The 12,358-nt window shown below is 41.0% G+C and overlaps 1 protein-coding gene and 1 long non-coding RNA gene across 2 annotated transcripts in view; one reads left to right on the top strand and one right to left on the bottom strand.

Moving 5' to 3' along the window:
• LOC104989803 overlaps positions 1–4,851 on the top strand; it is a 29,342-nt gene extending 24,491 nt beyond the window's left edge. Inside the window, exon 3 of the long non-coding RNA XR_825420.1 lies at positions 4,346–4,851. This is a non-coding gene — a long non-coding RNA (uncharacterized LOC104989803). The remainder of the gene's footprint in view (positions 1–4,345) is intronic.
• Positions 4,852–9,359: 4,508 nt separating this feature from the next.
• Positions 9,360–12,358, bottom strand: part of LOC104989799 (chromosome unknown open reading frame, human C12orf56) — a 77,181-nt gene continuing 74,182 nt past the window's right edge. Inside the window, exon 13 of the mRNA XM_010841586.1 lies at positions 9,360–11,075. Coding sequence (XP_010839888.1) covers positions 10,949–11,075 — 127 coding nt within the window. The 3' untranslated portion in view covers positions 9,360–10,948. The remainder of the gene's footprint in view (positions 11,076–12,358) is intronic.

Here is a 12,358-nt window from a genome sequence, read left to right as displayed (position 1 = left end):
TGCATATCTGAGGTTATTGATATTTCTCCCGGCAATCTTGATTCCAGTTTGTGCTTCTTGCAGCCCAGCGTTTCTCATGATGTACTCTGTACATAAGTTAAATAAGCAGGGTGACAATATACAGCCTCGACGAACTCCTTTTCCTATTTGGAACCAGTCTGTTGTTCCATGTCCAGTTCTAACTGTTGCTTCCTGACCTGCATATAGGTTTCTCAAGAGGCAGGTCAGGTGGTCTGGTATTCCCATCTCTTTCAGAATTTTCCACAGTTTATTGTGATGCACACAGTCAAAGGCTTTGGCATAGTCAGTAAAGCAGAAATAGATGTTTTTCTGGAACTCTCTTGCTTTTTCGATGATCCAGCAGATGTTGGCAATTTGATCTCTGGTTCCTCTGCCGTTTCTAAAACCAGCTTGAACATCAGGAAGTTCACGGTTCACATATTGCTGAAGCCTGGCTTGAAGAATTTTGAGTATTACTTTACTAGCGTGTGAGATGAGTGCAATTATGTGGTAGTTTGAGCATTCTTTGGCATTGCCTTTCTTTGGGATTGGAATGAAAACTGACCTTTTCCAGTCCTGTGGCCACTGCTGAGTTTTCCAAATTTGCTGGCATATTTAGTGCAGCAATTTAACAGCATCATCTTTCTAATATAGGGATATCTGTGCACTCATCACCAAGCTTTGTCAAATCTTTTGCCATCTTCTTTAGTTTGAAAAAAAATTGTACACTTATGAAACAATATTACCCACGTGGATACTTTTAAAATCTCCACAAATACTAAATCTTCTAAGTTCAGCCTTGTTAATGAACCCAATCAGAATTAAACTTCTTTCTGTGATTTCCCGTAACCCTTTCTTTATACCTGTACCATCTGACTTATTCTACCCTTGTAATATCTTCTTTAAGTGTTCCTTACTGTTATCATTCCCATAGAGTGGTACAAAGATGATTTTAGATAGCCCAAGGTAAAGGCATTTAAAATTTTTAGAATTGTGTTTATTTAAAAATACATATTAGAAATATGTAAGCACAAATATTTAAATATATATTTCTAGAACATCAACTCCATGGTTTCCCAGATACTCTAAACTAAGCAGAGGTACTAGAAATGATGTTAGAAAAATATGGAGTAAATAAAAATACAGATGATATGGCAAAAGTTTTGAAGGTTGTACTCAGTTTAGCTTAGAGAATTTAGCTTTTTAGAACAGAGACCCAGTTTTATTAATTTTGTACATCCTAAGTATCTAACTAACTCCAAATTAGTCCAACTAAATCCAAACTCTCTGGGATGGCGAGATCCTTGAAAATTGTGTGAAACTTCCCAAACCTCTGACAGACCACATTTAGACATTGTCGCCACATTGAGTGTCCCCAGCACATATGCCGAGGACAGATGGTGCTTTTTTCCCCTTCTCTCTCCCTGTCCATTATGACAAGTTGCTCCAGTTGGGGCTTGATAAATATGAAATAATGCTAATAATAGTCGTCATCTGAAGGAATGAGAACTCAGAGTTGCCCGAATGCTGTCATTAGTATCCACTTCAACAGACCAGTCTCAGCAAATTTGTCTATAGGCCATTTTAGAGAAATATTTCTCCGCTTCCTTAAAAATCACTATTTTGTGGCATCTTTTCATTATTGCTAACACAGAACCATCTGAAGTCTCATTGGCAACTGAATTTGGTCTTGAGACTTGGCGACGAGGAATCATTTTGTTGTGTAGCAAGCCCAAAGCATCATGCTAGCCAAATTATGTATCATACACTTACAAAACTGCTGTCCAGTCTTCCAGCTCCTCTGAGTAAATGTGGCCTTCTCAGAAGTTTCACCCCTCCTACCCAAAAATGACCTTGTATGCTCTCAAATATCAGAGAATCCTCAGTGTGATGAAACCTTTCACTCTATGTATTAATATTTCCTTTCTTACAGCCTGTGTTTTGAGGTGGTGCTTTGTTAATATGGGGGAGTCAGGGGAACCCCTGACGCTTCTGAGTCACAAAAGATCAGAACATGTCAAAAGTTTGGTTGAACCCCCAAAGCTTTACTCACATTAGACTGGATATGCTTCTCAACAAAGCCCGAGAAGCTTCTCTAAGTAGGTTTAACTTTTGCTTCTTAACTCCCACTGCTAAGGCACACATCTTTCCTGATCCTAAAATTCCACACCGAGACTGGCTTCTAACCAGGGTACAGATATAACTTTATTACTTTATCATCCAAATGAGGACACTATTGAAAATATAGCAGAGGTGCTGGGGGAAAAAAAGCGTAAACCGTCCAGGGACACCATGATGTTAAGTCACCATACTTAAAACATGGTGAGCCCTTCAGCCTCTGCAGCAGAGCCTCTCAAATTGGGGTCTGAACTTCAGCTTGAAAGTCTGTGGAGTTTCTTAGGAAGTTTTAAGTTTCATTTTTATCTCAGTGGAATGCCTGTGTTTGCATTGTTTATGTTGGGCCATTGTTTGTCCCTAAGTGGGGGAACTTTGAGTGTTCTCAGCCAAAAAGAGAATAGAAGCAGGCACTTTCCTGGTGGTCCAGTGGTTAAGACTTCTTTGCCTTCCCAATGCAGGGAGCACCATTTGATCCTTGGTTGGGGAACTAGAATCCCACATACTGCAGGGCGTGGCAAAAAATAAATAACACTGTGGCTGTGTAAATCAACCATATTTCAAAAATTTTCTTTTAATTTAAAAGAAAATTAAAAAAAATAGTGATACATTGGGGAAAAAAAAGAATGCAAGCAGATTTCAAACATAGTGAAATGTTCAAGCGAAGGGACAGTCCGAGGTTAGCGTGGCCTGTACGTAAAGATGCGTAGTAGTTCAGAAGAGCACAGTGAAATGTGATGCCAGGAGACTGAAGAACTTAAGGGCCTTTGTGATATATTCTACCATCTTCATTTTGCGAGGAGAGGTGAAGTTTGAGCAAAACATCACATGTGACATTGATATTAATTTACATTTAATTTTGTAAACTTTTAAATATACATTTGTGCTGATTTTATAAGAACATATGGGGGCTTCCCAGATGGCTCAGTTGGTAAAGAATACACCTGCAATGTAGGAGCCAGAGGAGCTGCAGGTTCGATCCCTGAGTCGGGGAGATACCCTGGCAGAGGACATGGCAACCCATTCCAGGATTCTTGTCCGGAGAATCCCCCAGAGGATGACAGAGGAGCCTGGTGGGCCTCAGTGCATGGGGTCACAAAGAGTCAGACACGACCTAAGCGACTGAGCACAAAAGAACAGTTTTCTCACACCTAGACTTATGTTAGTACATATTAAAGAAGGCTGACAACAAAAATTAATTTAATTTTGAAGATCAGCAGGAATTAAAAGTTTATCAATCAAAACTCCTAGAGCAGTTGTTTTTCTGTCTTCCTTGTCCAATTTTGCCCCCTGGTGGTTATAGTTGGGAATAGATGTAAAATGTTTAGTTGCCAAGTAGTGTTTGACTCTTGCGACCCCCATGGACTGTAGCCCACCAGTCTCCTCTGTCACTGAGATTTCCCAGGCAAGAATACTGGAGTGGGTTGCCATCTCTTTCTCCAAGGGATCTTCCCTACCCAGGAACAGAACCCATGTCTCCTGCATTGGCAGGTGGATTCTTCACCATGGAGCCACCTGTGAAGCCCCAGGATATAAAATACTCCCTTTATAAATGAGTCCTTTCCAAATTCATTTGCAGGTTAGCTGCGCTGAAGACAGAGTAATTTCCATGTAGGAACAATGTTCTAATAATGGCTAATATTGCAGAATAGCCCACAGAACCCCACAGTGGCCCTCTTCCACTTGATCTACACCCTCCACCTCGTGTACTGCCCTGCTGCTTCTGCTAAGTCACTTGAGTCATGTCCCATTCTCTGTGACCCCATGGCCTGTAGCCCACCAGGCTCCTCTATCCATGGGATTCTCCGCAAGAATACTGGAGTGGGTTGCCATTTCCTTCTCCAGGGGATCTCCCCAACCTGGGGGTCGAACCTGTGTCTCTTTTGTCTCCTGCGCTGGCAGGCAGGTTCTGTACCACTTGCACCACCTGGGAAGCCTCTACCATCCTCCTTGCTGGCAAAACACACCACTAACCACTGTCACCACCACTGCCACTAACTGCTCCGTCTGCGTCACCACCACAAGTGGAAAGAGGAAGGAAGGGAATTAGTGGCTCCATCAAATCCAGCATCTTTATTTATAGGCACAACTTATGCCCTGAAATCCTACACCTCTCCTGGGGTCTTCAAAGGAGTGGACCACCCAGAAGGAAACTTAACAGTCCCCTTTGCCTCTCAGAATCTTAGGGCAGATATTAACCTTGCTTTCTTTTCTCTTGTTCCACCTCTAGCCCCTTAATTCTGCAAAGTCACCTTCCAAGTAGAAGACAACAAGAAAGGAAAAGAAAAATAGAAAAACAAAAGGAAAGAAAACCCTTTGCCCCAAGGTTTTTCCTAAACCCAGAAGCCAGAGATCTCTGATATATAACCAGTACACCTTCAAAACCTTATCTCCTCCAAGTTGTATAACTTCCTCATCAGTCCCTTCTAGGGACTGGCTCAGAGATCAAGGGCTGAAGGCAGAAGCAGTCTTGGTCCTCCTGGTGTTCATCATACACTGTCAGCACTGAAGTCGTCAGCTGTTATTTGTGCTGTGAGATTCCAAGGGCTCCTCCCCAGTAAGGGACAGTGACAGTGTGGACCCTGTTGTGCTTAGACAAATACAAATCCCATTTTAAAAGGATCAGAATTCTGTGGGATACTGTCTAATCCATTTAAAATGACAAAAGGGAAAATGATTTTATGATTTTAGCCATGTTTAGCCAACTTTTAAGGACTTCCCTGGTGGCTCAGACGATAAAGCGTCTGTCTACAATGAGGGAGATCCAGGTTCGATCCCTGGGTCAGGAAGATACCCTGGAGAAAGAAATGGCAACCCACTCCAGTAATATTGCCTGGAAAATCCTGTGGATGGAGGAGCCTGGTAGACTACAGTCCATGGGGTCGCAAAGAGTCGGACACGACTGAGCGACTTCACTCACTCAGCCAACTTTTAGAAAAAAATTGGAAGAACAGATAAGTAAAATACTTATGCTGGTTAGAGTGCTTGATTGTGGCAAATGATCTAATTTGGAATTACACTAACATTGATAGAATGTATTTAAAATAAATGAAAATGTCCTTGTTCTGTTTACCCATTGCTACATAATAAACCACCTCAAAACTTAGAGGCTTAAAATCACACTTATTTTTTTTTTAAAGATAAGCTCATAGAATCAGAGGATAGAAAGTGGTTGCTAGGGGCTGGGATGGGGAAATAGGGAGAGGTTGGTACATCTCCAAACTTTTAAGGGTATAAACACTTTCAATTATGAGATGAATAAGGTCTGAGTACCTGATGTGTAAAAACACACACACACACACAAAAACTTCCCTGGTGGCTCAGACGGTAAAGCGTGTGTCTACGATACGGGAGACCCGGGTTCGACCCCTGGGTTGGGAAGATCCCTTGGAGAAGGAAATGGCAATCCACTCCAGTACTGTTGCCTGGAAAATCACATGGACAGAGAGGCCTGGTAGGCTATAGTCCATGGGGTCGCAGAGTCGGACACGACTGAGCGACTTCACGTTCACGTTCACCTGATGTGTAACATGGTCACCGTAGCTGATAACACTGTATTATATAATTGAAATTTGCTAAGACAGTAGTGCTTGAATGGTTCCCCTGCCCTTCAAAAAAAAAAAAGATACCTATGGGAGGTAAGGGATGGATTAACTTGAGTGGGGGTGAGGGGTGAGGGTGGGGAAAATCCCTTCACAGAGTACAAGAATATCAAGTCATCACATTGTTTACTTTAACTGCCTTACAGATTTATTAGTCAATTATACCTCAGTAAAGCTGGAGAAAATCCAACCCTTTATTATATCTCATAATTCTGTGGCTTGCCTGGGTGGTTCTTCTAGAAGTCTTACTTGGGGCCTTTTCATGAGTTTGCTGTTATGTGGCAGCTGGGGCTGGCGCTCCTGTCTGTGGTCTCCTTCTATATGTTTCTTTAGCCCATGCTAAACTCAGCATAGATTAGGCACTTTGTAGAGTAGCCAGATATTGGGATAGCACTATCCCAGATGTTGGGATATAGTCATGAATAAGACGAATGCGGGCCAGACCCTCATGAAGCTTACATTCTTAAACTCCTGCATTGCAGGAAATAAGTAAGTAAACAAATATAAAGTGAAGTAAGTAATTGGGAGGCCACTTTGGAGTGATCGGAAAAGCCCTTTTTGAAGTGACACTTGACAATCTGGAGGCGCGGTGGGGGGATGGGGGGGAAGCATTTGCTAGTGCAAGTGTCCAAGCCTTGAAAGAACTTGGAGGTTTAAAGGAAAACCATAAAAAGCCCATGTGCTTAGGGAGTAGTGAATGAGAAGACTGATTGGATTAGGTCACAAAGGTAGTCAAAGTTCAGGTCATTAAGAGTCCTGAAAGCCATGGTAAGGACTTTGGATTTCATCTTGGGTAATGAGAAGAAAAGAGGTTTAAAGTCATAAATTGTATTGATTTCCTTGTTCAAAAGAATAGTCCACTCTCACCTTAGAGAAGGGTTTTGTAGGAGTCAGGGTGAAAACAAGGTAATGAAATAGTTTATTGCATTAGGTGATGGAGGTTTGGACAAAAATAGAGTAATTATGAGGAGTCAGTAGGTTATTCATATATTCTGAAGGAATTTCCAATAAGCGCTGCTGACGGATTGTGTTTGGAGGATGAAGAGAAAGGAGAAAATACAAAGGTCTCCCAACTGTCTCTTTTTTTTTTTTGACTTCCAAATATCAAAATGAATCTGCCACAGGTATACCTGTGTTCCCCATCCTGAACCCTCCTCCCTCCTCCCTCCCCATACCCTCCCTCTGGGTCGTCCCAGCGCACCAGCCCCAAGCATCCAGTATCGTGCATCGAACCTGGACTGGCAACTCGTTTCATACATGATATTATACATGTTTCAATGCCATTCTCCCTAATCTCCCCACCCTCTCCCTCTCCCACAGAGTCCATGAGACTGATCTATACATCAGTGTCTCTTTTGCTGTCTCATACACAGGGTTATTGTTACCATCTTTCTAAATTCCATATATATGCGTTAGTATACTGGTAGGCTGAATGAAGTAAAATTCACTGAGGAGGAGCAGACTGGTGGAAGAACAGATTTCTTTATTTGGGCAGAAGGCAGGAAAGAAAATTTTAAATTCTATTTGAACATTTTAAATTATATTATGCCCACTTAATAATTTGTAATTGAACTGTTAATACATGATTTAAGGTTCACCCAAATCTGTGCAAGAATAAGCCATGTTATAACAAAGTGCCATACTACCTGGAAAATTAGAATTAATGACATGTATTTAAAGTATAAGTTCTTAAAGTGAGTTAGTGTTTCTAGAGTTTAGAGTTAGGATAATTGCTACCATTGATTGAGGGGTTTTTTATTTGTTTGAACCATATGAGATTGCAGATATTAATAATTTTGAACTTGAAAATGGCAATGCTATATGGTTTGTCTCTGTATTCTGGCCATAGAACTATTTGTTTATATATGAATGAATGAGTATTCACAAAAACCCTTAAGGTAGACTTTCTATTAACTTATGCTTGACAAAATGGAAGTTCTGAAAAAAGTTAAATAACCTGCTGAAAGTCAGATAACAAGTAGATGGGCAAGAATCAAAACAAGGTCTTGCTGACAAAGCATCTGGACTCTCGGTCACAAGGTTATACCACCCCTATTTCCAGCCAGAATCATTCTGCCTTCCTCTCAATGTAAAAATCTTCAGGTCCAAAAGACAGATGTACAGGCACAGAGTGCTTGGTCTGATGGGATGAAGAATTGCTGATTGTCTTCCTCCTACAGGGAGCCAAGTTCAGGTGGAACTTACAAGTCAGTATTGCATTTTAGAAGTAAATATAGTGAACAAAAAGAAATCAGAGTGAGTTAATACTATTAAAGTTTGCTCAGAAATTCCCATTAAATTCATTTTTTCAAGAAATTTCCAGCTTCTCTTCTACATTTATCACTGAAACCTCTCTACTACACAAATACATTAAATAGAAAACAAGTGATTCTAACCTCAGAGAAAATACAATGCCACTGGCTGAAACATATCACCAGTCAACAAGCTGTGACCACTTTTCGCAAATGCCTTATAGCATGTTTAATACCATACTTAATACCATACTCAGGCATTTCTATACACTGAAAAGTGGCACTACCAGTGAGTGAGAGTCAGTGTGGAAATAAGTAAGATACATCATCAATCAGAGAGACTTTAGGCTTTTCCCTCTTAACAGTTTCTGGATTATCTAGATTTCACTAAAATGAAGAAACTCTTCATATGTGTATTCTCACCCTGTCTATAATCAATTAGGAACACTATAAGGACAGAATGGCAAAGTCTGCTTGATCAGTTAGTAATTAGCTGTTTAAATCAAAGGTTAAAAAAAGTTTACATGACTGAAAATCTTTCTGTCCACCCTTGGGAAGAATATTTCCCACACAGCTCTTGTGTTGTGAATGTCAATTAGAGTCTACAGTCCTTGGTGATGAGCAGTAGAAATAGTCACCTAATGAAATCATACTCCTGCTGATATAAAACTGAATTTTCAGTATAGTAATGAAATGAATCTGTTCTTCATTGCTGTATAGATTAGGGGCTGAGTATAATAGCTAGTCCCCAAATTGGTCCTGGAAATAAGGGCAGTACTTACTAATCTCTAAGTTCTCAGCCAGCTTTGATAGTAGTTTAATAAGTAGCAAAACCTAAAACTTCCCGGGTGGCTCAGTGGTAAAGAATCTGCCTGCCATTTCAGGAGACACAGGAGACATGGGTTCGATCCCTAGGTAGGGAAGATCTCCTAATGGGGAAAATGGCAACCCACTCCAGTATTTTTTGCCTGGATAATCCCATGGACAGAGGAGCCTGGCAAGCTACAGTCCATGGGGTCACACACATGGGGTCACAGACATGACTCAGCAACTGAGCACGCATGCACTGAATGCTTACTACTTCCATATACCATGCTACGTGCTTACACAATACCTTTTCATTTAAATCTGACAACCCTCTGGGATAGGTTATATTTTTGTTTTGATTAAGGCTTAGAGACGTTACGGAGAAGGCAATGGCACCCCACTCCAGTACTCTTGCCTGGAAAATCCCATGGATGGAGGAGCCTGGAAGGCTGCAGTCCATGGGGTTGCTGAGGGTTGGACACAACTGAGCGACTTCACTTTCACTTTTCACTTTCATGCATTGGAGAAGGAAATGCAACCCACTCCAGTGTTCTTGCCTGGAGGATCCCAGGGACGGGGGAGCCTGGTGGGCTGCCGTCTATGGGGTCACACACAGTCGGACACGACTGAAGTGACTTAGCAATAGCAATAGAGACGTTAAGTAACTTCCCAAGGTCCAAAACTAATGGGAGAGAAGAGGCAACATGGACAAGAAGGCACGTGGGAAAGAGACCCCCCCAAGCCCTCTCCAGAGCCTCGCCACGCCTAGCCCAAGGCCAGGGCACTGCCTGGAAGCTGAGGCAGAGCTGAGTGAGTCCTTTTGTCATTCTGCAGGCTCCACACTCATCAGTAGTCAGCCTACTGTCCCATCATTTTTCCAGTTTCAAGTGTTGCTTGCCTTTGTCCTAAGAATCTTTTCAAATTCTCCTGTTTAACAATCTCTTGGGAATAACCCCTCATCTGACAGCCTGGGACACTCATAAACACCATTTTGCTCCCTTTCTGCCCCTAGATTAGAAAGCTTAGAGGACTTATAATCTTGGATGGGTGACAGTGCAGAAGGCTCAGACACTTTCTGGGGCAATGGTGATGACAGCCAGGAGGAAAATGCTTAGTCCAAAGAAAACAGTATTGTTGAAATCAATGTACAACCAGGCACTGAGCCAGAGTAACAGAGGAATGCACTGCCCATTACAGAATGCTAAGAAGTGTCTCATCACAGGCAGAGAATGTCAGAGCTGGAAGACAACTTGAGAACAAGTTCTACCTAGCCTTTCACATGGTAGAGTAGGCCCTGAAATGAGATCTGGCTTTCTCCAGGTCAAATAGCCGGTTAGTGGCTTAGCCAGAACCAGGAATCAGATGTCCTGAGTTTAACTCTCTCTCTCCACTGCACAGCACAGGCAAGTCTGGCTTGGGAGCTCTTTTTTTGGTGCTGGATTCTTCTCTGATTCTCCCTTAAGTAAGGTGAATGGAGGACCCAGTTCTTGAGTTCTTAGAAACCCAAATCCAATAGTTCAGCAGGGATGCCAAAGTGAAGGTTTTTGTTGGATTAGTTTACTGCCATAAGATATAGTAAGACATTTTAGAAATAACTGGAAGAGCCATAACTGCTTATACACAGTTTCTCTTTCATAGAAACGCTATGAGACTGCTCTCATTAGCCCCAGGTTTGTTTAAGAGTGGCAGAATGCATTTAGTTTTGTTGAAGCAAGTCTAAGCTTCTTTCCCCATGGTAAGTGAGGAACTGACCTTTCTTACAGCTATGCCTAGGTTCTTCTGCTCCTTCTTCCGTGAATACTTATTTCACTAGAATTTTTACAGGTGGTGTCATCCTGTTGCCCAGTATTTACACTCCCCACAATATATTTTTGGATATGTCGGTGGCTTCATGCCAGTCACCATTATTACACCAAAACTCATCAGGTGCACTTTGTACACTTGCTCTTCATAGGTTTCTGTTTCTTTTATGTCTTTAGAAACTTTTTCTTTTGGAAAAATGCTAGTCTTCAGCAACACTTTATGTCATTGTATTGAACAGTTTCTTTTTAAAGACTTCTCTCAGAGAGGTATTGAGGGAACCTTCAAATAAGATCTTTTTTGTAGAATACAGGAATAGCTGTATTTCTAATAAATATTAAGTTGACTTCCAATTAACATTTTATACTCTTATTAACATTTCACAGATTGTTTCTGTTCAACCAATTTCAGAACTTCATGGAAAAGTTGAGTGGTAGGTTGGGTAATAGGGTAACATAATGGGAGCCTTTTTTCCAATGCTGGCATGTGAATAAAGTACCTGCAAATCATAAAAAGAAACAAAATAGAGAGCTTTAAAAACAAGACTTTTCACACCAGTCACATCATTAAATACATACATACTGGCATAGGGCTGTTGAGTGTGGGAGTTTAACCCACAAGACTACCAACACTTAACCCTCCAATCTCCTCCATTTGTGACCTAGAAGACCTCTGCTATGTGAGTCTTTCAGCTCACTGAAGCACTTTACTTCAGCAAAGAAAGTGAATTGCATTAATAATGTATCAGTTATCAAAGCATCAATAAGGAAGCTAGGACTGTCCTCACCACGGTGTGAGCTGAGGCTCCTGCCTCTCATTTTCACAGGCCACACACAGTGGGGAGTTGAAATGAGTCAAGCTGGGGTGAGTGAAGCTTGGCCCCCCACTAGGACCAAGTCGAGGGAAGAGGAGACTTTGTCCCCATGGCCTCAGTGAAGTACAGTTGACCCTTGAACAACATGGGTTTGAACTGCGTGGATCCACTTGGGCTTGGATTTTTTTCAGTAAGTGTATATAAATATAGGTGTAGAACACTGTGCACAGACTTGTGTTGAAGTGGATAGCCTGTCCTTACGTAGGCATGAGGTGATGCTTAATATAAAACTGATAATGTGTGAGTTCTCATATTACTGTTTATAACTTTGCTTTCAAAGACTTACATACCATACAGTATGCTTCTCTTTCTTGTAATTGGAGAAACTGTATCAGCCTATCACCACACGTGTTTTTTTTTAAGTAACAATGCTTCCAATACTATATTATGAATATAGTGTGTGCCATAAACATGTTTTTACGATTCATTCATTATTGTATAAGCCAGGTTACCATGAAGTGATCATATTGCTGCTGCTTTGTTACCAGTGCATGAACCATTATGCCTGTACATAAACATAAATTTCTTTTTCACATTATCTTTTCATTTCTTTTGCCTAGTGATTGTAATATATGTAACATCTACAGTGCTTTGTACCATATAAGACAAATTAATGTAGATACATATAGATAGACAGTTCATCTTTTAAAGACAACATGAACTTCCTGTATCAATAAATATGATTTTCTTAATAATATTTTCCCTAGCTGACTTAATTGTAAGAATGCAGTATAAGATACATATAACATACAAAATATGTATTAATAAACTTTATGTTATCGGAATGGCTTCTGGTCAAAAGTCGGCTATTCGTTAATTTTAGGTGGAGTCAAAAGTTATATATGGATTTTTAGCTATGTAGGGTGTGGCACCCCTAGCTACAACACTGTGCAAGGATCAGCTACTAT

This window comes from Bison bison, unplaced genomic scaffold (genome assembly GCF_000754665.1).
Source record: "Bison bison bison isolate TAMUID 2011002044 unplaced genomic scaffold, Bison_UMD1.0 scf7180017864163, whole genome shotgun sequence".
Taxonomy (NCBI): domain Eukaryota; kingdom Metazoa; phylum Chordata; class Mammalia; order Artiodactyla; family Bovidae; genus Bison; species Bison bison.
This window is presented reverse-complemented; position numbering and strand designations above follow the sequence as displayed.